Below are 26700 nucleotides of genomic sequence, written 5' to 3'. Positions count from 1 at the left end.
ACTGGAAAAAGTTCAGAAAATGGTGCAAGGATTTTGACTACATTGTTAGAATGGACTTCTTTTCCCCGGATGTGTACAGACGTAAATGGAACAGTACATCTCTTCAATGCAAATACCGCATCAGAGCAACAAATTTTTCCAAGAACCAGGTTTCACTGCACTGTGCTGCTGTATTAACCGGTGACAACGCCCCTGATAACAAAGAGAATTGTGAAGTGAGGTATGACCGAACCAGCTGGCACGATCTGCAACGCTACTTCCATCAAATCGATGAATTATTCCAAAAAACTTGATACACACCAATGTGCTAGGGACACACGCTATTTACGTGTGTTACGAACTTCCTGATGTTAAATTTTCATAAGCTTCAGTTAATTCTGAGTATTATAACAATATTTATTTTACAAAAATGTACACTACAAATAAATTAACTGCTATTAATCTATCACACAATCTAACACACAAAATTCTTGTTTTTTCTTTCCTGCAAACCAAACTTCAGTGTTTCAGCATTTAAGTAAAAACGTTTGAGTTCTCTTAGGTTTTGGTGTCCATGATGACACGTCCTTCCTGATTTTTGAGCCTGACGCGGCCAGTGGGGTACCGGGTCTCCTGTCTTCCATCAGAGTAAACGGTTTTGACGGTGCCATCAGGGTATTCTCGTCTCTTGAATTCTGCTGTATGGAGCTCTCGCTGACCCGTGTTGAACTGGATCTGCTTAGTGCCGTCCCTACGAAATTACCATGAACAAACATTATTTCAAAATTTTGGTTACAGTAGCAGACCCTGTAAATGAGGGAGGCTCCCTTTAATGATAGGTAAGGTATAGGTCTGCTCTATAAACACTGCACCTTTTTAAGGTTATTTAAAAGAACACAGATGTGCTTACGGGTTTTGCTGTATTATTGTACCATCTACGAGCACGCTCTCCTCTCGCCCATCAGGATAGAGATTCTTAACAGTCTGATCAGGAAATATGATCTCCTTATGACCATCTATAAAATGTTTTTCTGAAATAGAGAACCAGCAGGACTTAAGCTTCTAGAAATGCAACTTTACCATCCTATTAATTCATCAGTTTGTTAAAGAAATTAAGATTTACCTATCTGGTTGTTTGGGAACTGGAGCACTTCCATACCATCAGGGTAGGTGGTGTGTGTGGTTTGAGCTTCTGCATAATAATAAATCTGCAATTCATTAGGAAATGGTTAGACTTCCAGGTAATACAGAGGAAGCCCTGGAGTAAAGATCCATGAGAATAATAAAACAAAGCGCTACTAAACCACCAAATTGATTGTTCAATCCTACAATATAGAATCGCTATACTCTACAATGCTATAATAATCCTATAACACATATTCCCTTGCTACGTTGTTCAGACTCAAAGAGCCCATTAAAGTGGTGCTATTCACTCTATTTAAGTGCACTTTAATTTTTAAAGCCAATAACAACTAAAGGAGCGCTTACTTTATTAAGAATTGTTGAAATAACTGTGCCTCACCACTCTATGATCTGGCATTATCTGCTTGATGTCCCCATTGAAAAAAGTGACTCTGACTGACAGTCCATCAGCAGACACTTCTTTCCTTGTGCCGTTGGGGAAGACTGTGAGTCGTCCTCCATCAGGAAACATCCTTTCAATCTGATACAGGCACACACAAAAAAACCTAGCATAACCTGCAAGTTGTTTTAAGGACTACATTTTGAATGTTAAATTGTTTGGCATGGCAGTTGCACAAAATGCTCAAACAACAACAAAAAAAGGAAATATAGAAGCATACACTTCAAGGAAGCTGATTAGAAGCACTTCATATACTGTATACCACACCCCCCTCCTTTGGTTAATGTGCTGTTTGCATGCTGGAGCATGACTGGCTTTTATGACATACCACCACAATGGAACAGCTCTTAATTTCTTTGAAAATATTTTGCCGCAAAATAACTGCACTAATAAGTTTGTACGATTTTTGCAAATCGGCTCACTCAAATCAATTTATCTCAATTCATTTTACCTTGCCATCCATGTGTGTGATCTCTTCCTGTTCAAGTTTAGATTTTCCTGGGATGTCCCTGGGACTGTCCACTTCCTGAGAAAAACAGCACATGAAAGATAAATATGAATAAGTCTGAGATGGAATATTAAACATTACAAACCATGGTGTAAAATCCTTCTGTGGTAAGAAAAATGCTTGTACTCACTAAGACTGAGTCGGTGGAGTTTTTGATTACTTGAGGATCATGGCTCTTTACCTCAGATACAATTAAATGATTGGAGATGTGGTGTGCACCAGCCACTGGGCAAGGCTGGGCCTTTTGCCAGTCTAAAAGAAAAATCAGATAGGCACATTTATATCAGAGGCATTAAATGAAACATTATTGCAATACATCAAATGTTTCCTTTTCCTCAAGAAAAAACATTAATTGCAATGCATAAAAAACATGATATAACCAAAATGGTTACATCAAACAAATGTGTGCATTGGAAGGGTAGAAGAAACTACTGAAGATAGTGGTATGAAGAGATACAAACCCCCTAAAGCATAGTTCAGAAAAAAGAAAGAGAAGTACCCAAGATTTCTCTTTTCATCATCAGCATTTATAATTATTTTATGTAATTTTTGAATTTTGAAGTGCAGTTTAAGTTAGCAAACTTGGTACTGCAAGCTAAGTTAAACATATTTTGAAGTGCAATTAGGCTGTCTAGCTAGCATCTGTTAGCTGTGCACTGTTGTTTGACTTCACACTGAAATGCAGATAGCTAGCTGGCTAGATGCTGTTGATCTGTTGCCCATTTTATTTGATATATGTACAGACTGTTCTGAATATCATAGTCTAATGTTTGTTCTCATGGATATTTCCCCATAATTCATACATGCAGGTGGTCCAGTTACTGATGTCATGACAAAAGCCACATGCTGCGTTGTTTATCTTGACTTCGAGAACCCAAAAGTGTGAAAAGGGCTCTTTGCCTTAGCAAAGCTGTCTGCCACAAAATAGTAAACAGTTAATAGTACATTTTAAACTAAATGCAAGTTTTACAAAATATCTACTAATTATTTAAGCTGTTCACGTTCATGTTTAATAAGTCTCGTACTAGGGCTGTTTCTGATTAACTGTTTTTGGGCTTATCACCAATAACCATGGTATGATGAAATCTAGACTGTGGCAGTGCATCATATCGTTATTTACTTTAATGGCACATCCTCCTCCTTAAAGCATGGGGAAAAAAAGAAAAAATCACTTCAAACCTGTGGAGCATGTGGTACTTGAGGTCTTAGCTGGAATTTTGGGAGGATTCTGAACCTCTGGTATTTCCATCTTCTTGCTGTTCTCAAGTGGGCTGCTTTTAATACTGGAGGAGGGGCTCTAGGAATACAGGAAAATCTAAATGAACAGCTGTCTTTTCTCTAACAGACAATTTCAGATGATGGACTTTCTTTCTGTACCTTGGATTTTGCTGTCCTTGTGTTACTGCTATTGCTGGATGCACTGGATCTCTCTCTCGCTTTCTCACGTTCAGACTCAGCATTTTTCCAGGTACTGAGGCGAAGTTTTTCCAGCGTGCGGACCTGGTCTCGTAGAGTAGCATTCTCTGCACTGAGGGTGTCTATCTGCTGCCTGAGCCGGCTGTGCGTGCTGGTCCAGCGAGCCTCTCGTTTTCTTAAATCCTCCTGCAGAGTGTTTAGCTGCTGTTTTAAAGACTGACACACACACACACACACACACACACACACACACACACACACAGTTAAAACTCATGAGTACACTGTCTTGTGCTCTGCATAAGCACATTAAAAACAGATAAAGAATTAAATAGATGGTGGAGATGAATACCTGTATCTCATCTCGTTCCTGTTTGTCAGGTCTTGCTCTTGCAGCTGCTGCATATTTCTCAAACAGCTTCTTCTCACGTTGGAGCTTCCGGCCTTCCTCAAACTTAAACTCCTCCCATTTGACAAGTTCATCTGCCATGTTCTGCTTAAACTCTGCTCTCTCCATCCTATATTAAAACAATGTCACCAAATAACAGCAAACTAAATGGGTCACTCCTCAAATCAACCCTAAATTTTAATACAAGTTTCACTGATACATATGCATGTGGCTATACTCTACACAATAATTACCATTGAAACCATGGTTTGTACTCAATTCCAGTCCTAGAAGGCCAGAGTCCAGCACAACGTTGTATTTTCCCTGTCTGGTATGTTCATACCCACTTTGCAAGGTAATTAACTGGTGAACTGTAATTAAACAGTGAAATACACGCACTAAGTACTTTATTAGGAACCCCTCTACACTGATTCATTCATGCAATTACAGTTGTGCCCAAAAGTTTGCATACCCCTTGCAAAATCTGCTAAATCTTAACTGTTAACAAAATAAGAGGGATCATAAAAATCTCATGTTTTTTATTTAGTACTGTCCTGAATAAGCTATTTCACATAACAGATATTTACATATAGTCCATAAGACAAGATAATAGCTGAATTTATAAAAATTAACCCATTCAAAAGTTTACATACCCTTGATTCTTAAGACTGCGTTTCGTTACCTGGATGATCCATGACTGATTAAGAGCCAAGGGGATGTAAACTTTTGAACAGGATGATCAGTGTAAATTGTTATTTTGTTTAAAGATCTTTTTTTTTTTTCCCCATTTAGTACAACCCTTTATACTCTAAATAAGATAGTTACACATCTTCCAGACAAAAAATACTAACAATTTACACAGATCATCCTCTTTAAAGGTTTACATCCTCCTGGCTCTTAATGTATCGTGTTGCCTTCTTGAGCATCAGTGAACGTTTGCACCTTTTGTAATAGTTATGTACGAATCCCTCAGTTGTCCTCAGTTTGAAAAGATGGATCTCAACATCATACAGCCGCTGTTGGAAAGGGGTCAAATATGCAGAAGATGCTGGAAAAGCAAAGAATGTGGAGGACCTGGAGGATTTTTCTGAAGAACAGTGGGCAGTTTAACTGCTCAGGACAAACAAGGGACTCATGAACAACTATCACAAAACAAAAAAACAGTCATGGATCACCCAGGTAACGACACACAGTATTAAGAATAATAGGTGTGTCGGGGTATTTTTAAAAAAATAAATTCAGCTATTATCTTGTCTTGTGGTCGATATGTAAACATCTGTTATGTGCAAAACGCTTATTCAGGACAGTACTAAAAAAAATATGGGATTTTTATGGTCCCTCTTATTTTGTTAACAGGGCTCTACGGTAACGATTTTTTTTAGGAGGATTTGTGCTCCTAATTACAAAAATTTAGGAGTACAGTCAAAACTTTAGGAGCACGGTTGAAGTTTAGCTTTATTTAAAGAGACGGTAATGTTACTGTGCCACAATATAACACAAGTTGGCATGAGAAAACTTTCGCTTGTCAATTATGACAGAATCTAGGAACACAGTTAGAGCCATTATAAATTAATTTACCTTCTGATAAACTAAATTTAATATTTTCAGGTAATTTTACAGACTGTATGCAAAAAACAACCATTAACCTGTTCCACCTTGTAAAAAAAATACAATAAACCTCAATGTTCAGTCTTTGAGGTCTGCTCCACTTAAATATATTTAAAGCTACACTATCAGACATCTTCCCCAAATTCTCCAAAGCCAGTTCTCAAACCACTCAGCGGATATTGTGTATATGTCTGAATAAAGTTTATTTATCCGCCAGATGCAAAGCACTTGGTTAAATGATAAACAAGCAGAAAATGTTTATTTAAAAAAAAAATATATCTTAAACAATAAAGAGTCCTAATTAAAAGTAGACTAATAAAAAAATGATCCATATTAGGAAAAAGAAGGCTAATAGCCTTCTAAGGAAATAGCCTACTAAGATATTCAAATTAATATTAAATGCAACCCATAGTAATTAAACATTATTTCTCATTTTATTTATATTTTATTAATTTATTATAAGGTCTATTTTTAAATTAAATAATTTATTTATAACTAAAGCACATTTTCTGTCTTTACATTTTATTAGGTTTTTGTTAGTTTGTCAGTTGTTCGTTTTAGATTGGTTCCCCCAGTGCAGTGTTGCCAGGTCTGCTGATAATATTGTGTTTTTTGGGGGGATTAAATAAAAACATGAAAACTGGATTAACTTTTCTAGTGATATCTGGCAACCGTGAGCTTAAATGAAGTGAATGCGCTATCTATTAGAGTTGGTGAAGGGAGAACTGCAGCATACTGTATGTTTACAGTCTGAACAGTTGCTACTAGGGATGTACCAAAATGAAAATTGTTGGCCGAAGCCGAAGCCAAATATGATGAAAAACTTGGCCGAAGACCGAACACGTTTTTTCGCGTATTTTTCCATTTATTTTGCAATTTTTTTTCACCACTGCATAAATTAAATAGTCAAAATGTGCTTTTTACTATTTTGTCTTGCTTTTCAAAGAAAAAAAATAAATTACAAAAACTACAATATCAAAATATTTATTTAACACTGAACATTTTTTTTTCATTCCAGCAGACATAGGCTACCAACAAGGCACAATATAACTTTAAATAAATAAATTAGTAAAATAAAAATATTTTTATGTAGTCATCTTTGAGCCCCCCTTGAATAGCCTATGTTGGGCCTATAACTGACTGCTGAAAGAATGTAACAATCTGTAGCCTACAACAAAAAAAGTGCATTGACAAGAGTGCAAAAAATGGTTCTATACAGCTGATTATATTGGGGATATATACCGCTCGCGTCCCTGTACACCTTGCGGAGTATTATAGTAGATATAGTATAGTTAGATACGTTGTTTATGTTTAGATGTTTATGTTTGTTTTTATATACGTTTGTCCTGCTTTGCCCCGTTTATGCCCGTTTGCCGATCGCCCGACCCTTTGCCTGTCTTGACTACGTTTTTTGGATTACGATTGGGATTTGTCTGCCTGCCCTTAAATAAATACGTCTTTACCTGCTTCCGTACTCTACTCCCTTACTTCTCGCGACGTGACAGAATACTCTGGAACAGAAACAAAACAAACGCACGTGTCCACAGTAAACAATGTCACGGTTGTCAACATCCGAAGAGCATGCGCACGCTGACCACTCGTGCACGTAGCTTGTGCATGCGCGCGCCCCCTCATCTCTCCGAGCGCGCTGCCGGAAGTGGAGGTCATGACATTCGTGCATCTCACTCTGGTTACTAGGCTATTTGGTCGCGTCATCAAACGCGTCATTGTTTGGTCAAATTTATTCGGCCTTTTTCACTTATTCGGCCGAACACCGAAAATGCTTTTTTTTTTTTTTTTGCCATTTTCGGCCGAATAATTTCGGTTGCCAAACATTCGGTGCATCCCTAGTTGCTACTCTTGATTATAATTGGTGAGGAATTATTTAATGTACAGTGTTACTCTTGTTATCATAATGACTTCTTTGCAGTATTTACACACTTAGGTTTGACTGAGATGATGAAAAGCAGTGCAAAAGTAATTGTTGAGCATTTTGGACTTCCTGTAGTTTTTCAGATTTTATTATACAACTCCGAACAGGTCACTCGCACTGGTGCGACTAAATATTTTTTCACAGTCGCAAAGGACTTTTCAGTCACAAATGCGAGTGAAATGGTCGCACTGTAGGGCCCTGGTTAAAAACATTAAGATTTAGCAGATTCTGCAAGGGGTATGCAAACTTTGGGCACAACTATATCTAATTGGCCAATCGTGTGGCAGCAGTGCAGTGCATAAAATCATGCAGATACGAGCCAGCAGATTCAGGTAATGTTCACATCAATCACCAAAATGGGGAATAATTGGGAATGTGATCTCAGTGATTTTGACCGTGACATGATTGTTGGTGGCAGACGGGCTGGTTTGAGTATTTCCATAACTGTTGACCCTCCAGGGATTTTCACACACACAACAGTCTCTAGAGTTTACTCAGAATGGTGCAATAAAGAAAAAAAAAAACATCCAGTAAGTAGCAGTTCTACTGACAGAAATGGCTTGTTGATCAGAGAGGTCAGTCGAGAACGGCCAGACTGATCTGAACCGACAGAAAGGCTACAGTAACTCAGATAGCCATTCTCTGTACAATTGTGGTGATCAGAAAAGCATCTTAGAATGCGCACGTCAAACCTTGAGGCAGACGTGCTACAACAGCAAAATACCATGTTGGCTTCCAGTTCTGTCAACCAAGAACAGAAATTTGAGGCTGCAGTGGGCACAGGCTCACCAAAACTCACAGGTGAACATTGGAAAAAAAAACATAGCCTGCTCTGATAAATCTTGATTACTGCTGACACACACAGATGGTAGGGTCAGAATTTGGCACCAATACCATGAATCCATGGACCCAACCTACCTTGTGTCAACAGTCCAGGCTGGAAGATGTGGTGTAATGGTGTGGGGAATATTTTTTTGGCACACTTTTGGTCTGTTAATAAGAATCAATTACTGCTTGAATGCCACAGCCTATTTGAGTATTGTTGCTGACCATGTACAGTTGAGGTCAGAAGCTTACATACACTCAACATACACATGAATGTCATGGCAATATTGGGCTTTCAGTAATTTCTCTGAACTGTTCTTTTTCTGGGTGATAAGTTTACTGTGAACACCCCCCTCTTTTTCCTGGTTACTGTGTTGGCACCTTTTTCTCTTTGTTTCTTGGTTGATTCAGATCGAAGGGTCAGATGAAGCCCCTCACCATTTACGCATTTACATACCATCCTGTTTCATGCAAATATGCCAATCCAACTAGCCAATCAATAGTTAACCCATTGTCTCTGTTGTGTGTCAAGCATGATATATACTCTGCCTTTCTTGGAATAAATGAGAGATTTTGCCATTTGAACTTTGTGTGTCTGTGTGTCATTTTGCAAGCTCTCCCAAGGCCTTGGTGTGGGAAGTGTGTAGTGAGGCAAGGGTGCCGTCTTTCTTGTGTATTTTCACTTTCTCTCTTCTTACTAATCATAACCCAGAGATTCTCTAGTTTCAAATCCTAACATTGGGGCAGAATGATTATACAACATACATCTTTAATAAAAATAAAAAAAAGAATTTGGTTTTAATTTATTTGGTGTTTTCTGTAGTCAACACAAGGTCAAAATTATACATACAGGGTCAAAAATATACAAACAGCACACCTAATATTTAGTCCCTAAGCAAGTTCCAACTTGAGCAGACGCTTTTGATAGCCATCAACCAGCTTCTGGCAGAATTGTGTTAAGATATTTGACCACTCTTCTTGGCACAAATTTTCGATAGGGTTGAGATCAGGACGCCTCACCTTTACTCCTCCAAACATACCTCTGGTCATTGTGGCCAAACAACTCAATCTTTCTCTCATCTGACCATAAGATGGGCTTGAATGTGTTGATTTTGGAGCAGGGGCGACTTTCTTGGATGGCAGCCTTTTAGTCCATGGTGATGTAAAATTCGCTTGACTGTGGACAATGACATTCCAGCAGCTTCCAGCTCATGGCAGGCCTGTGCCTTGGCGGTTCCTGAGGTTTTCCTGACCATCCGAACCAATTCCCTCTCAGCTGAGGGTGACAGTTTGGGTCTTCTTCCAGACCCAAACTGGAAGAAGTGGCAAAGTGGTTACACTTTCCAATAACTTGTACACACGTATAAGTGTTTGAACTGATGACCTTGGAATCTGCAATTGTTTAAAAATAGCTCCAAGAGACATTCACGACTTGTGTAAATCCACCATCCTCTTTTTCAGATCTGCACTGTGCTCCTTGGACTTTCCCATAGTACCATGTGTTGGTCAATCCAATGAGTGCTGTCAAACAAACACTTTTTATTTTGGCACAAAGAAGCTGTCAGCTGTAGTCAAACATGATCACTAACAGGAAATTAAGAGGCCTTGGTCTTGGCAAATTAAAGGACATTTTGGAACTTTTAGCACCACTGAATTAATAATCTACAGAAAACCCCAAATGAATTAAAACTTGTGAACCAAATTATTTTCTATTAAAGATGTGTTGTACAATCATTCTACCCCAGAAAAAGAAGAGTTCAAAGAAATTATTGAAAGCCCAATATTGCCATGACATTCATGTCCATGATGACTGTATGTAAACTTCTGACCGTGACTGTACATATACACACACATATATATACACACATACATACATACACATATATATACACATACATACACACACACACACACACACATATATATACATACATATATACACACATATTATATTATATATATATATATATATAATGTATGTAACAGTGTCTGTTTTAATGGAGCTTGTATGAGAGGGTACAAGCTCCATTAAAAAATGATGCATACTTGTATTGAAACACACACCAAGCCTGTTTCATATATGCTCAAAGAGTTGAGACCAGCACAAATGAAGTGCTAGGGTGCTTTCACATATGCAGCGTTTACCCTGTTCAGTGTGGTTTGTTTATGCAGGGGCTAACATAGTGAGCCTCATTTATCAATCTGAAAATGAATGGATTTATTTGGAAATCATTCATAGATGCATTTACTCAAGTAATGCGGTATTCATGAATGTGGTAAATTTGGAAAAACTAGTTATTTATAATAAGTGATTATTTCTACTCTTTTTTTGTGCCGACCTCTGTGTCTTCCATACTCAGGTTTTCTTACCCTTACCTGTCGCCTTATTTCTGACCGATTTACATATGCGTTTACAGGCCTACATACCCCTCTACCAGCTTTTTTTTGTTTGTTAATTATGTTTAGTGGGAAACCAAACTAAACTAAAAGTAGAAATTTAGCTTCAGACTGAGCAAACAGAGTGATAAGTGTGAAATATATGTATTCAGGTTGTTCCATACCGCAGGTTCTCTTGAAACTCCTGGTTTTCCTGCCTGAGTCGGCTCAATGCTGCATTTTCTTTCCTGAAGCGCTCAATCTCGGTCTCTAGTTCCACCAAGCGCTCACGGAGTAATGTTGATCTGGCTGGATTAGTAAAATTGCTGATTTTAGTGTGAACCACAGCATGCTGTTATAACTTACCCGAGTCAAGCATGTCACTGTTCACCTCTGACAATAATGATAAAGATAAATGAACATGAATATCAGAACAATAGTCTATAAATACTAAAAGACTGTTCTCACCTGCTCCTTGTTCACTGTGCCCATCTGAATCTGGTAGTTCTGGTGGAGGAGGACACGGTTTCGGCTTCAGAGATGGAAACAACTTCGCTACCAACTGACACGTCCGTGGTGGCTCTGGCTCACGGTCTAATGGGCTGTTAGAGCAACAATCAAGCTGTGCTCCCTTTGAGATTGCAATCTTCCTCTTCAGTACCCTGTCTGGCAGATCATCCATCTTTGCAGGACTGCAATTTGAAGACTCGGGCTCATTCCATGTGTCATCGTCATCAAACTCGACCTGACCTCTGACATCCACCAAAGTCGAGTCTCTGTGGCTCTCCTCATCTCCTCCTGGACTTCCGGCTCCGTCTCTGTCTTGATAAGATCGCTGATCGTAGGGCAGTGCTGAAACTTGGAAGTTGAAAGGTTCTTGCAGGTTTGGCACTGTAGCAGGCTGGTGAAAAACCGTGTTGCTACATAGTGAGGAATCAGACTCTTCCACTTCTTCATCTCCAGAACACTTGGTCATCACTTCATCTGTTTGTGTGTTTGCCCCTTCTAACACTTCCACACTGCCTACGGGTGGTACTGGTGGACTGTAAGCCTTGCTGAGGCCAGTACCGTCAGGAAATGAGGATTTTGGTGGCGGTTTGACAGGAGTAGAGGAAAGGCGTCTGCCATCCCTCCGCAAAAGAGTGTTGATGAAAGAGGAGTTACTGGAAAAAGATAACTCATCTGCTGCTCTCTCTAGCAGCTCAAACTCACCAAGCTCCACATACTCAAGGTACTGATCTCTTTCCCAGTGTTCACCACGTTCTTTGAGCCACACCTCGAATGAATTCTCTGCCATTCGAGCAGTTTGCTCATCCATACTGTGAAACTGTCTTGATGTCCCCTTACTGATATCAACCATGATATCTGAGAAGACCTTCTGACCTTCAGGCTTATTATTACTCTTACTCTGGTGTTGGAGAGGTCCAGAGCTGCCATTCTGCCCTTCTACCCTGACATTCTGGTGGCCTCCATGAACTTGAGCTTTTGCAAGAGCCTTGGTTACTGGTGCTGAAGTCTTCTGAGGAAAGTTAGTTTTGTTCAGTACAGCAGTTTTACGCTGTGTCACACAGTTTGTTGTACTTATAGAGTTTTGAGAAGTTCGTTTTGGCTCAGAGCTCTGGTGGGATCTGATGATCAGGCCCTGAAAGGCTGAAGAATTGATTCCTGGTGTGGGTTTGGTGTCTGAACTTGTTGCCCTGGCTCTGAATGGTCCAGTGGTTTTGCCTCTAGTGAATCTAGACAAGCCTTCCCCTCGCCTCAGAAATGGCCTCTTCACCTTTGCTGCATCGGCAGGAGCACCCTACAAAGCAAAATGTAAAGACAATTTTTATAGACTTAATGTATTGAACTACAGTGGTGCTTGAAAGTTTGCGTCTCTGTATAAATATGATCTAAATCATCATCAGCTTTTCCAAAACGTAGACAAAGAGAACCCAATTAAAAAAATGAGATATAAATCTTATACTTGGTCATTTATTTATTGAGGAAAACGACCCAATATTACATATTTGTGAGTGGCAAAAGTATGTGAACCTTTGAGTATCTGGTGTGACCCCCTTGTGCAGCAATGACTACAAATAAACGTTTCCGAAAAACTGGTGATCCATCCTGCACGTTGGCTTGGAGGAATTTCAGCCCATTCCTCAGTACAGAACAGCTTTGACTCTGGGATGTTGCTGATGGGTTTCCTCACATGAACTTCTTGTATCAAACTTTCCTTCCACAACATTTCTTTTGCATTAAAGTCAGGACTTTGACTTGGCCATTCTAAAACATATTTTTTCTAAAATAATCTGATGTTTTAGGTCATTTATATGCAGATACATAGAAAATTCAAAAGTGCTCACAAACTTTCAAGCACTACTGTAAATGCACTACATATTCCCAAAGTCAAACAAATTTTTTTTCTCCAATATTAATTCAGCTTTTGTTTGATAAGACAAAAAACTAATCTAGCCATGGCTTTAAGGCATACTCCAGCATTTTAACCTAATTTCTATCTACTGCATTAATGAAAAAGGTGCAAGAATAGACCCATTTACCTGTACTAAAAAAAGAACAGATAATGGAAGTGTAAAGGCTGTTGTTGGGGGCAGTTGAACACTTGTGCAAAACATATTTGAAATTCATCTTCAGTCACCACATAAAACTGTAACACTGGATGCAAGGTGGGAGAATTCACTCCGGAAGGGATGGGGACCATGTTACATAGAGGCTTAGAGGAGGTAAGGGAGCAAGAATGGCACAGAAGAGGCAACGAGAGCACAGAAATGTTCAGAATTTCTCGACTTTATTCAAATAAGAGACAAATACCACCAGCAGAATTTTTGTAGATCTCTCTGCCTATCTCTCTCACACACAGACACACAATCATACTGTCTCCTCTTCTTCTTGAATGTGCTATTCTTGGTACATGCCATGCCTATAGTTAGTGGTTAGTCTAACCACATAACACTGTATAATCCCCACTCTTAACTGCACCACGCACATGCATCATGTTGTGAAGGAGAAACTGAAAGAAATTCTTGCTGTATTAGGTAGGAAAAAATACTTGAGTATTCTTTTAACATATGATAAACTAGACTAGAAGTGTAAATTATGTCTTACCGATATCTTGCTTAGCTTCTCATTCTCCAGCTTGAGCTGCTCTTCCAGCATCTCCTCAAAAGTCTTCCCTGATCTGATCGGCCTGGAGACACGACATGACATCAAAATCACACAATTATATTGTGATTTTCATACTTGGTCCACTCTGATGATACCTACCTGTCATGTGCCTCTGTTTCATTGTCTTTTCGCCACATGCGTTTGTCCTCAGAATGCAGCGACTCTTCTTCGTGATCAAAATCTTCATCAGTGTGATGTCCAGAACTTGCCTGGTCCACTTTTGGCTCTTGATTCCACACGCCTGGCACTGTTTGAGTAATAAATTGACAGCTCTGTGCATCTCAGAGATATTTTCCCTTTCACACAACTTTTCAGCTAATTAACAAGCCTGACTGGGGTTGAACTAGGTTTCAACAGGAGGGAAAGCACTAAAATGTGCAGGTTGGTGGTACTTCACTGGACTGAGAAATACTCAGGTATGTTATCTTAATTACACAGCAAATAGACTGGGAAAGTAAACAATACTTTACCAAGTGTCCTTTCCACTTCTTTGGTTTGCTGGTGTTCATGCGGAACTGGTGAAACTGGTGAAACTCTAGGTCTTGTTTGTGAGGACTTTGATCCTGACTGCTCAGTAGTTTTGAGGCATGGCTGTTTTATATTGTCATACTCTGTTAAAATGCAAAAATGGACTCAGTCCGGTATACATAAAATACAAGAACCGAATTGTTATTAAATTGTACACTGAAATATAGCAGTGCATTATACCTGTGGCAGCTTGAACCATTCCGAAAATCCTTGATTGTTCATTCTGCAGTTTTTCCAGCTGCTCCTGTTGGTGGACTTTTAGTTGCTCTTGCATGCACTGCTGCAGCTGCTTCAGCTAAAGAAACATGTAACCCACATTTCACTCTTACAATGTATGTGTTATTTGCAAATCCCCCCTATTTTGTAAGAAAACATTAACCCTCTTACCCCTAAGTTCCCACAGTATTATGTCCCATAACCCTATATTCCCCGGAGAAACAGCACGCCAACCCTGAGTTCCTGGGCCAAAATCAACATTTTAATTGTAACATTTTTAGGCCTTGAAACAACTTATAATAATGTATTTGTGTAATATTACTTTGAAAATGAAGCAGTTCAGTGTTTTTACTAAACTTAGAGCACAATTCTTAACTAGAGAAATCACGAAAAAATGCTTGCTAAAATCCTTCTACGCATTTAGAAGTACCATACGAGCATCAGCGTGGTCAATGCCTTTGAATAAATTCAAGTAAATAATAAATAAATAAATGCATTTTAGCACCTAAAGTCAAGTTTCTGGTGATAATCAGACCAGCAGGTAGTGTTTTCACGAATGCACAGAGATGGTCAGGTTATGACTCCAGACCCCTGCAGTGTCAGTCGCACTAGTTGATGCTGAAGATGAAGACGGATCAGGGTCTGAATCAGGAGAGTTTGCGTCACTATCGGTTTCGGTTTCAACATCGCCTGAACTTTCACTGCTGTCACTATCTAGAATCCTCGCTCTCGTCTGTGTAACTGTGTATGTTTTTTTCTTTTTTTTCACTGTTTTAGATGTACCCGTGTTCACTGTAGGTGTAACTTTAGCTGGAACACGATTAGCTTTTCGATTTGGCATTTTTAGTTCACTTCTACTAGTACACCAATATTCACGCTTGGATCAGCTTCATCGTAATGCCGGCGTAATAACGTAATCACGTCGTGACGTCATCAACCTTCCGGGTCAAAAAATAATAATTAAATAAGTAAGGAATCATAGCAGAGTAATGCCGGTACACCGGCCTTACGGGGATAACGTTTACACTGTAAATCCTCTATATCGGCCTTACGGGGATTTGGCATAGACGACCAAGCCGGTATATCGACCTTACGGAAATAGATCAAAGACGGGCAAGCCGGTTTTTCGGCCATACGGGGTAAGAGGGTTAAAAGTACTAGTAAGAAACAAATAGAACTTGACAAAAGCACTGACAGGGATGCCTCCACCACCACCAAGTGTAGGCCTCCCTTTTTTTTTAATACTTATTTGTATGTCTCAAATACCTTTAAAATGTACTTAAAACAGGAAGGAAGATATTTAAATAAATATTTCAGACATTTGAGCTTGCTGTAACATTGACCCTGTTTGGATTAATTCCAAAATCTGTTCAGTTCATCTGAAGGATACAATGATAATTTCACAGAAATCATACAAACATTCAAACACTTGTTCCTGATATCACACTAATGATAATCTTGGATAATGAGCAAGACAGCTTGAAATCATGCCTCCACCTCCCAGTGGTGGAGGCATAATAACAAAATGCAGGTTAAAATCCATCCATCCATCTTCTATACCGCTTATCCTTTTCAGGGTCATGGGGAACCTGGAGCCTATCCCAGGGGGCATCGTGCACAAGGTGGGGTACACCCTGGACAGGGTGCCAATCCATCGCAGGGCACAATCACATACACACTCACACAACCATTCATACACTACGGACACTTTTAGACATGCCAATCAGCCTACCATGCATGTCTTTGGACTGGGGGAGGAAACCGGAGTACCTGGAGGAAACCCCCGCAGCACGGGGAGAACACGTAAACGCTGCACACACAGGGCCACGGTGGGAATCGAACCCCTGACCCTGGAAGTGTGAGGCGAACATGCTGCAGGTTAAAATATTAATAGCAACTCAAATCAAAACTGTACATCAGAATGTGACAAATACGGATTTGAACTCGCAATCTTCTGATCAGTAGACCAGAGTCGCCATTTTTTTTCCTTTTCATTCAGCCTTTTTCTGTCCACTTTTTGTGGCTTTATGTCTATTTACTGACAATTGCACAAATGATTATGAAAACCATTAAATTCAATTTGCATAACACTTTTAACAATAGATATTTTCACAAAGCAACTTTACAAAAATACGGATGTAGTTTTATATTTAGATCCAGAATGAGAAAGTCAGTGCTACATTGCCATAGGAAAGCTTTCTGCAGCAAAGCATTTTTTGTCCTGCTTCCCATTCATTTTCTACAGAGACATGCATAAATCCCACACAGAGACTTATGGGAGCAAGAGCTGCACAGAAGAAGCAACAAGAGTACAGAAATGTTGAGAATATCTTAACTTTATTCAAATAAGAGAGAAATTTCACTGGCGTGGGCCAATCATCAATCACACAGACAATGAGAAGAACCAGACTCAAAACGGAACACCACCAGCTAGTGAGATTATATGACGGTGAGTCAAATGAAACCTTAAAGTCCACACAGGTTTTCGCTGAGTTTTTTGGTGATTGTTGTGGCCAAAAATGCTCAATTTTTCTTTGGTGTTTTTCAAAATTTGCAATGCAATTTTTTTTTTGCAGAAAACTACTTGAATTGACAAAATTGCAATCGCACGAAATTGTTTTACACGGTCTTTCACAGTGATGTTTGTTAGTAAATGAGACCTTTTAGCTGTACTCATGTTCGACACACATGAATCGCTTTGGCTGAATGAGTGTTGCTTTGATGTCACATGGTGCACTGTGATGATGTCACATGATGATTCTTGGAGCAAGTCTGTGGAAAATCTGCAGTAATTTTGAGAGAAAAAAAAAATCGCAAGCTCCTCTGAATATTGCGGAGCATGCTTGATTTTGCATTAATTTCAGCAATCGTAAAATTGCACAGTCCTTGAGGGACAGATTTTGTTGGTAAGATTTAAAAATAACAGTACATGAATAATCATGCACTAATATCTGAATTAATACTCACTTAAATATGAAATAACTGTTAAGGCATTTACTAATTGCAAACTAATGAAGAGCTAACTATAACTATGATGTGAGTCTTATGAATTCATGCCTGAATAAAGACCACCTTAAATACATTAGTACATGTTTGTAGTTAATGTATTAACACATAGGGGTAAACTAAATCAAACATGCTCTATGAGAAACAATATGAATTAAACATGCATGATTTCAAATTGTTTATATAATTTGCCGTTTGCAACTGCGTACACAAACATCATTGGATGGCGCTGGGTTACTTTCATAATTTACATTGATCCTCTTTATCGAACGTAGAAAGACGCACTAACAATAAACACCAATCATTTCATCTCAACGCCATCCAATGATGTTTGTGTACGTAGCTGCATACGGCAAATTATAAAACAATTTGAAATTATGCACGTTTAATTCATATTCGTTCTTATAGAGCATGTTTGATTTAGTTTACCCCTACGTGTTAATTAATACATTAACTAACAAACATCTACTACCGTGTACTTTAAGGAGGTCGTTATTCAGACATGTACTCATAAGACTAACGTCGCAGCTCTTCATTAGTGTGTGATTAGTACACACCTTAACTAATCATTAACTCATATTTAAGTAAGTATTAACTCGGGTTTTAGTGCATGATTATTCATGTACTGTTATTGTAAGGTGTTTTTTTTACATTTTGTTATTTTGCATCGTTGACTGCAAATAGGGGTGACAAAAGTGTATCATTTCACTACACACTCATTTTTGTTGCTCAGGTTCCTCTACAATAAGAAAGAACATCTTCAGGTGCTACTTCATGTTGCACTTTGAAGATTTTAATTGGACATAAATCATTACGCTTCTACAACATATAAGGTAAAACCGTACAAAATGTGTTGTAAGGATGTTTAATATGAGCTTTTATGATTAATTATAGGAGCTGGTCGATGGGCGTTTGGGGGTTTTCTTTATTCCAATATCTCTTGACTGTTTACAGAAAACTGCTTGAGAGTTTAAGCCTGTTTGTACACTTGCATGTACTTATGCAAGTACAAATAAACCTACGTTGACTGTTCCAGGGTGTAAGACTACTATACCAATGTCTGTAACATTATGGGACAGGTACAAAAAGCTCTGAAACACTAATGTTGATTTCAGGGGCTCTTTAAGAAGCAATGCTACCTTGACTTACTTCTTGGAGCCGGTGGATGAGCGCTTGGGGGTTTCTTGCAGCAGGGCGACCCATGTCCACTTCAGAGACCGGGGCCCTGATGGACTGTGAAGGACAGATGGAGTCCACACTCTGGCAGCTACTGCTGCGGGACATAGGTAAGGGGGCGAATTGGGTGCTGAAGGAGTCCTCTAAGGACACGTCCATACCCGGAGAACTACAGCTGCTCCTGACAGAGCCAAGTTCTCCTGGAGAGCCGTTCAGAAACACCCCGGCCCGAGAGCTGCTCGCCATCCAGCGCCACTGGAACTGAGACTGCGGTCCAGCTGGAGATGTCATGCTCCTGAAACAGTACAATTCGTACAGTCATAAAAACGGACTTCCTATCTGATTACCTATGCTATCTTTGTTAGCTTACGTTTGTAGTGTAAAGAATAACACTACAATGCGTAGCTGGATAACAAATGGATATTTAGCGTACATGTTAGCGACCTAACTTTACGGTAACTAGTTGGCTAACAAACCGTTGGCTGGTTAAACACAAACCAAACAAAACTTCTCACTGATTAGCGCACTTACAACCGCCCGAAACTTTTTGCTTACACAACAACTCTTCAGTTAACAACGGTCTATAAATCAAAACGTAGTCTAGAACGATACTTGCACTTACCTTGAGCCGGGTTGGCGGCTCTCGGATATTTAAAGTGCTCAGAAGCTGACGGGTAAACTCGCGTCCCGGTTTCGAAACGAACCGCCATAACAAAACAAAGCCCGCGAGACGGGAAACACAATAAAAGCCTGCGATGCATTCTGGGAAATGTAGTTAAACCTCATCTCAGTACTCGCGTGACGTCCAAATAAACGCCACGGACCTCCCTTCAGCAAACATTTATTTTATGAACAAATATTTAGCTCATTATTCAAATGTGTACAATAATGTTTGTTTTTTTTTTGTTTTTTTTTTTAAAAAACATTTTAGAACATTTTATTCCTGAACCGAATAAATTTGCCCGAACAATGACGTGTTTGATGACGCGACCAAATAGCCTAGTAACCAGAGTGAGACGCGCAACTGCCACGACCTCCACTTCCGGCAGCGCGCTCGGAGTGATGAGGGGGCGTGCGCATGCACGAGCTACAAACATGCGTTTGTTTTTTTCTGTTCCGGAGTATTCTGTCACGTCGCGAGACGTAAGGGAGTAGAGTACGGAAGCAGGTAAAGACGTATATATTTAAGGGCAGGCAGACAAATCCCAATCGTAATCCAAAAAACGTAGTCAAGACAGGCAAAGGGTCGGTTGAGCGGCAAACAGGCATAAACGGGGCAAAGCAGCAATCGAAGTCGCGGTCACAGAAAACAGGGTCAAAACACAAAACAAGAAACATGAACTAGTTCTATGGACTGGGAGCGGAAAAACCAGCGGGGACTAAATGAACTAATCTATAGTTTAAACTAACTAAATCTAAATAAACATAAACAACGTATCTAACTATACTATATCTACTATAATACTCCGCGAGGTGTACAGGGACGCGAGCGGTATATATCCCCAATATAATCAGCCGTATAGAACCAAATATAACCATTTTCTGGACTCCTGCACTTTCTACACTTTTTAATGCACTTTTTAATTGTAGGCTACAGAGTGTTACATTCTTTCAGCAGTCAGTTATAGGCCTAACATAGGCTGTTCAAGGGGGGCTCAAAGATGACCACATAAAAATATTTTTATTTTACTAATTTATTTATTTAAAGTTATATTGTGCCTTGTTGGTAGCCTATGCCTGCTGGAATGAAAAAAAAATGTTCAGTGTTAAATACATATTTTGAAATTGTAGTTTTTGTAATTGATTTTTTTTTTTGAAAAGCAAGACAAAATAGTAAAAAGCACATTTTGACTATTTAATTTATGCAATGGTGAAAAAAAGATGGCAAAATAAATGGAAAAAACGCAAAAAAACGTGTTCGGTATTCGGCCTTCGGCCAAGTTTTTCATTATATTCGGCTTCGGCCAAGAATTTTCATTTTGGTGCATCCCTAATTAAGTCCAACTCGCAATTAGGTTACATTATTAGGCCTACTTGTTTTTGAGTGACTGATGTTTGAATTAAACCCATTCAAGTGACCTGTTAAACAGGCTGTAAGAACTCTATAATAAATATAATAACTTTTGATAAACTTGAGCTGTCATTTCCCCCAGTTATGATTCACAGGCCCCACAAAAATACGTTCCATCACATTGTGCCACAAACAAACACTTTATGAGCTGCCATTAGCATCCTCATCCATCCATCCATCCATCCAATTTCTGTATCGCTTATCCTACACAGGGTTGCAGGGAGCCTGGAGCCTGTCCCAGGGCCTATCCTGTTGTGCCAACCCATCGTAGGGCACAATCACCCACACATTCACACATCCATGATTTGTTGTTAAGACCATTAAAAGCTTAAATAATATTATTTTATTTTTTTGCCAAGGAGTGTACTATTTTCCTTGCCATTCTATTTATCTCCTTATTTATCTGCTTATGCTGCACTTCTACTCTTTTACTGTGTGCAATGACAACAAAATTGAATATAATATACTCTAATCTACTTATGCTTGATTGTAAAATTCTAGCTTTTTCTCACACATGACTTGTTATGTCAAGTCCAACTTGATTACATTTTGGACCTGAACATTTTGGAACTAAATTTTCCATTTATGTATGTATGTATGTATGTATGTATGTATGTATTTATTTATTTATTTATTATTATTATTATTATTATTATTATTATTATTTGTCTCTTTTTTTTTCAGGAACAGGGTGTAGGGGCAGCTATGGTACTGAAGGTGGCACCATATCACAGGTTGAGCTCTTCAGATTTTATGCACATGCGTGTCTGTTCCTATGGACTCTGTGTGTAGATCACCTACCTCTCTCATACACAGACACACAATCACACTGTCTCCTCTCTTCCTTGGACTCTTGTTTGATTTTTCTATGCATAGCTTATGCAAGACTGCATTGCCAGCAGTTAAGGTACAACAGGCTGCATTTTGCTCTGCTTTCCTCTTCCCTCTGCATCCCACCCTCCTCTCTCATCTCTTTCTGCCGCTCACGGCTGGAGGATGGCGGTGGTCTGGGTGAACACTAAGAAGGGGGTTGTGCAAGAGCTACTGCGTAGACTGAGCTATATCAGTCATAACATTGGTAAGGAGTCTGTGTATATGTGGGAGTAAACATCATATTTTCTTGTGTTTTCTTGCCATTTTTGTGATGTACATCTGTCTCCGTTAGGTATTCATCCAGCGTTCTGTTCATGAATTCAAGGGCTAAGATAATGTTTAAAAATTTGACAGAGAAACATACATGTATACTGCATTTGTTATACCATGACATACAGTATTTAAATAATTTTTAAAATAAATAAAATTTTAAAATAAAACATTCCTGGAAAAAAGGACAAACCCTTGAATTTATTCCATTTCCCTAGTGTTGTGTGTTTTGTGGCCAGAGACAATTGATGTTCACTGACTATAAGTGGGTTTCTTTTATATTCTGTTTATGTGTAGGTGTCTGCCAGTGAGAGAGCAGGCAATCAAGCTCACTGTGAGATTCACACAATTAGATTTTTACATTAGATCAGTACAAATTATAATTAGATAATGGTCATTAGGGACAGTTTGTCCATTTGTCCAGTTTACATTTAACTGTTACCTGTACAGTATATTGAAATACAGAATAGTTTTTGTAAGATTTGTAAAGTATTTCTAGACCTATAATAATCTTTTAATAATGTCCTAATTACAAATTCAGATGGGAAGATATTTTAGGTCATGCAGTAACTGAAGGATGTCTAGTGACAGACTGGTACAGATTTAGAGGTGGGTGTCTCTAAATGAAGTGTGCAGCATCATGTGGCCTCCAAATTTGCAAGTCATATTTACATAATCTACATAACCACATGTCATATTTTCAATGTAAACTTATTGCTTTGATATTTACTATAATATATACTATAACAATAGTCTGGGTGAGCACTGTTACACTGGACTTGATCATTAATATGTACACTGGGGACCTAAAGTCTGAGACCACATTGAAAATCTGGGATTTATTTTTTTTTTTAAATAAGAAGTAAACATAAGGTTTTAAAATGCTGAAATACTTAAAACAAAGAAAGTAAATGTTCAAGATCATGAATATTTAATATTCAAGATTCTGTACTATTTCTAGGTCCCTATTTAAATGTAAGTAAATGTGTGTTATTGAACATGTTAACTGCTTTGTACAAAAGGTCAGATTTTCCTCATGCCTAATCTCTTCTAGTGCAGTATGTGTTCAGACGAAACTCAGACAATGGATTTGATCTAAAATGGATCAGAGGTTTTTGAAAAAATTTGTGGAGTCCATGCCAGCTTGAGTGCACACCGTCATTAAAGCAAAAAAGGAGACATACCAAATACTAAGAAACGCTGAAATTCATCTAAATAAGATTCAACTTTTCAATCAAGTTGTTGTCAATAATAAAACTTGCAAATGGAAGCATTTTCACTAGTGCTCTCATACTTTTGGACCCCACTGTGTGTAGGCTATAAATGTGTGTATGTATACAGTGGCTAGAAAAAGTATGTGAACCTTTTGGAATTTCATGGTTTTCTGAATCAATTTGTCATACAATGTGATCTGAGCTTCATCTAAGTCAAGGGTATTGACAAATATAATGTGCCTAAAATAATAAAACTAAAAAAATTCTGATCCCTCATGTCTTTATTGAACACACTCATTCAACATTCAAAATGGCAGTGGAAAAAGTAAGTGAACCCTTAGAATTAATAACTGGTTGACCCCCCCTTGGCAGCAATAACCTCAACCAGTGCTTCCTGTAGCTGTGGATTAGACCTGCACATCGTTCAGGAGGAATTTTAGCCCATTCTTCTTAGCAGAACTGCTTTAGCTCGGTCATATTCTTTGGATGTCTCATGTGTATGACTCTCTTCAAGTCATTCCATAGCCTCTCTATTGGGTTGAGCTCTGGGCTCTGACTTGGCCACTCCAAAAGGTGGATTTTGTTTTTTTGAAGCCATCCTGTTGTGGACTTGCTCTGGTGTTTTGGGTCGTTGTCCTGTTGCATCACCCAACTTCTACATTGTCTGATATACTCGGGAATTCATCTACCCCTCAATGATTGCAAGCTGGCCAGGACCTGATGCAGCAAAGCAGGCCCAAATCATGATGTTTTCTCCACCATACTTTACGGTTGGGATGATGTTTTCATAATGATATGCAGTGCCCTTTCTACGCCAGATGTAGTGCTGTGTGCTTTTTCCAAATAGTTCAATCTTAGTTTCATCAGTCCACAAAACATTTTGCCAATACCGCTGTGGAGTGTCAATGTGCTCTTTTGCAAACTTCAGGCATGCAGCAATGTTCTTTTTAGTAAGCAGTGGCTTCCTTCGTGGTGTCCTGCCATAGATACCCTGCTTGTTCAATGTTTTACATATTGTAGACTCATGAACAGAGACGTTAGCCAGTTCCAATGATGCCTTCAAATCTTTGGCTGTCATTCGGGGTTGTTTCTTTACCTCATTGATGAGTCTTCATTGTGCTCTTGGTGTCATTTTGACTGGGCGCCCAGTTCTTGGTAGAATAGCAACAGTCCCAAAGTGTCTCCATTTGTAGAATGTTTGCCTAACTGTAGGCTGGTGAATTTCTAAAGTCTTTGAAATCACTTTGTAACCCTTGCCAGCTTTATGTAAATCAACAATTCTTGATCATAGATCCTCTGAAAGCTCTTTTTGGCAAGGCATGGCTCACATAAGCATGTGGTACTTGTGCAGAGCAAACTCCAAAAGTTTGAGGGGTTTTTATCAGTCAAAGTAGCTGTAGTCCACACCTCCAAACTCATTTTCTTAACGAGACTCCAGGTGTGCTAAAACCTGACTCCAGTTAGCTTTTTTGAGGTCATTAACTCAAGGGTTCACATACTTTTTCCACAAGTACTATGAGGTTTTTTGGTTGTTCTCAATAAAGACATGAAAGATCAGAATTTATTTTGTGTTATTATTTTAGACACATTATATTTGTCAATACCCTTGACTTAGATGAAGATCAGATCACATTTTATGACAAATTTATTCAGAAAACCATGAAATTCCAAAAAGTTGACATACTTTTTCTTGCCACTGTATATGTAGTGCTAAAAACACATTAGTTTAGTAAACTGCCAGGAGTGCAAAATGCATTAACAACCCAAAAACACAACATCAAATCAGAAAATACAACAATAAAACAAAAACAAAAAAACAAGCAACATTAACTCAAAATTGACAGTGAAGGTCCTTACTGAACAGCACATGCTTGTTCCTGATTGGACATAGTATATGACTGTCACAAGGAAGTTATTTATTATAGTGAGAAATAATAATTTCCTCTGAATAGCCCAGCTTCCTTTAGGCATTTGTATATTCATATTAATAACATTCAAAGTTAACAAAAGTAGCGAAGGCTGCGGAAACAGATACAAGAAAAAATGTCCAGCTAATTTTCTTATAAATCTGCATGACCATAAAGAGGCCTGAGGCAAAGGGTGGTCATGTCAAAAATGTTTATTACTGTGTCATTTCATTTAAAAAATATATATATATATTTGTCCTTTAATTATTCTAAATGACTGTATTACTTTATTTACTTCATTTTATGGCATCTTTGCCATAAAATTTTAAACTTTACAGAATTTAGTGACACATGCTTAGACTTCTGCACATTGATCCCTTTATTTCTATTGGGTTATATACAGAACTATACAGTGCCCTCCACTAATATTGGCACCCTTGGTAAATATTAGCAAAAAAGGCTGTGAAATTGTCTTTACTGTTTAACCTTTTGATCGTTTGTTAAAAATATTCACAAAAATGCTCTCGTGGATATCAAACAATTGCAAACACAGCATAAGTTTATCAAAAAAAAAAAAACCAATATATTTGTTAAATATAGGTGTGCAACAATTATTGCCACCTTTTTAGTTAATACTTTGTGCTACCTCCCTTTACCAAGATAACAGCTCTGATGAGGTTGGAGAATACATGGCAAGGGGTCTGAGACCATTCCTCCATACAGGAGGCCCAAGGCACAAGAAACTGCAGGACTTTAGCAGCAGAAGTGATGAAAATCTCCTATATCTTCATCCAGATACTGTAAAGCTGCTGTGTGAAAAGGGCTAATAATAGTGCCGATGAAATGGAAGTGAATATAAATAATGCCTGTCTACAGGAATTTATGAAATGGGCAGTGGTCATTACTTGGCGACTTTCAGAAAGGCCACACAGAAAAGCCAACAGTGATCATAAAATAAAATGAGGAGGTCTACTAAAAGTGTTAAAACTTTGGAAAGTGCCAAATAATTGCATGTTGATTATTTATTACTATTGATCCCTTGTCTGAGGCAGAAAAGGGAAAGTACTATGTATGTTATATAGCTTCCTGTGGGATCCCTGCTGTGTGTGTGTGTGTGTGTGTGTGTGTGTGTGTGTGTGTGTGTGTGTGTAGCCAGACTTGAGTACAAAACCAGACATCACAAGCAATGCAAACAAAGCTGAGGCTTTTCCACAGTAATAGTTCAGTAAGTTCAGTGGTGGAGATGGTGGGCCTGTAGACACACAGCTACTAGCTTAATAGATTATTATTGTAGGAGTATAGCTGCATTTTTACAGTGTCTACCAGTTGTGCTATTAGCAATGGGGTCTAGGCAGAAGAGCTGAGCAACAACATGTTAAGGAAGCCCAGGAAGCGGCGCGTCAAATGGGGGAGCGAAGCAGGACAGTTTCCCCTTATGACACTGACACGGGGTCTGGGTGAGTGTGATTAAAATGTATTGTTTTCCTATTTACTACCTTCAACTAAAATTCAGACTACTTTCAAATGTATAAAAACATGTCTACCAAGAGTGAAGATGGTCACTATATCAGTGATTATTAATGTATCCATTTGAATATTTCTTAAAATTATTTTTATTAACTTATTGTTTTAAAAATTATTGGTGTAATTTCTATATTC

The 26700-nt window shown here is 38.6% G+C and overlaps 1 protein-coding gene and 1 long non-coding RNA gene across 5 annotated transcripts; one reads left to right on the top strand and one right to left on the bottom strand.

Moving 5' to 3' along the window:
• Positions 1-336: 336 nt before the first annotated feature.
• Positions 337-19482, bottom strand: cenpj (centromere protein J). Of its 3 annotated transcripts, XM_053626510.1 has the most exons (19): positions 18680-18810; positions 16705-17307; positions 16257-16374; positions 14489-14603; positions 14251-14391; positions 13880-14027; positions 13721-13802; positions 11081-12413; positions 10798-10921; positions 6942-6989; positions 3835-4000; positions 3447-3701; positions 3249-3366; positions 2200-2321; positions 2013-2087; positions 1502-1642; positions 1103-1187; positions 890-1010; positions 337-730 (listed from the first exon to the last, which is right to left on the bottom strand). In XM_053626510.1, exons 2-19 carry the CDS (start codon positions 16758-16760, stop codon positions 538-540), a joined length of 3441 nt encoding a protein of 1146 aa, XP_053482485.1. In that variant the 5' UTR covers positions 16761-17307; positions 18680-18810; the 3' UTR covers positions 337-537. The 3 variants fall into 3 exon arrangements, with proteins under 3 accessions (XP_053482485.1, XP_053482482.1, XP_053482483.1); XM_053626507.1 differs by lacking the exons at positions 16257-16374; positions 16705-17307 and adding an exon at positions 19329-19482 and having other exon boundaries at positions 338-730; positions 18680-19001; XM_053626508.1 differs by lacking the exons at positions 6942-6989; positions 16257-16374; positions 16705-17307 and adding an exon at positions 19329-19481 and having other exon boundaries at positions 339-730; positions 18680-19001.
• A 242-nt stretch (positions 19483-19724) lies between these two features.
• LOC128608632 (uncharacterized) lies at positions 19725-22177 on the top strand. 2 transcript variants are annotated; one of them, XR_008386100.1, is made up of 3 exons: positions 19725-19874; positions 21462-21855; positions 21943-22177. It is a non-coding gene; the product is annotated as an uncharacterized LOC128608632 (long non-coding RNA). The 2 variants fall into 2 exon arrangements; XR_008386099.1 differs by lacking the exon at positions 21943-22177 and having other exon boundaries at positions 19728-19874; positions 21462-21902.
• The last annotated feature ends 4523 nt before the right edge of the window (positions 22178-26700 follow it).

Source organism: Ictalurus furcatus, chromosome 6 (assembly GCF_023375685.1).
Source record: "Ictalurus furcatus strain D&B chromosome 6, Billie_1.0, whole genome shotgun sequence".
In the NCBI taxonomy this organism is placed as follows: domain Eukaryota; kingdom Metazoa; phylum Chordata; class Actinopteri; order Siluriformes; family Ictaluridae; genus Ictalurus; species Ictalurus furcatus.
The sequence above is the reverse complement of the archived record's forward strand: the minus strand, read 5'-3'. Positions and strand labels throughout refer to the sequence as shown.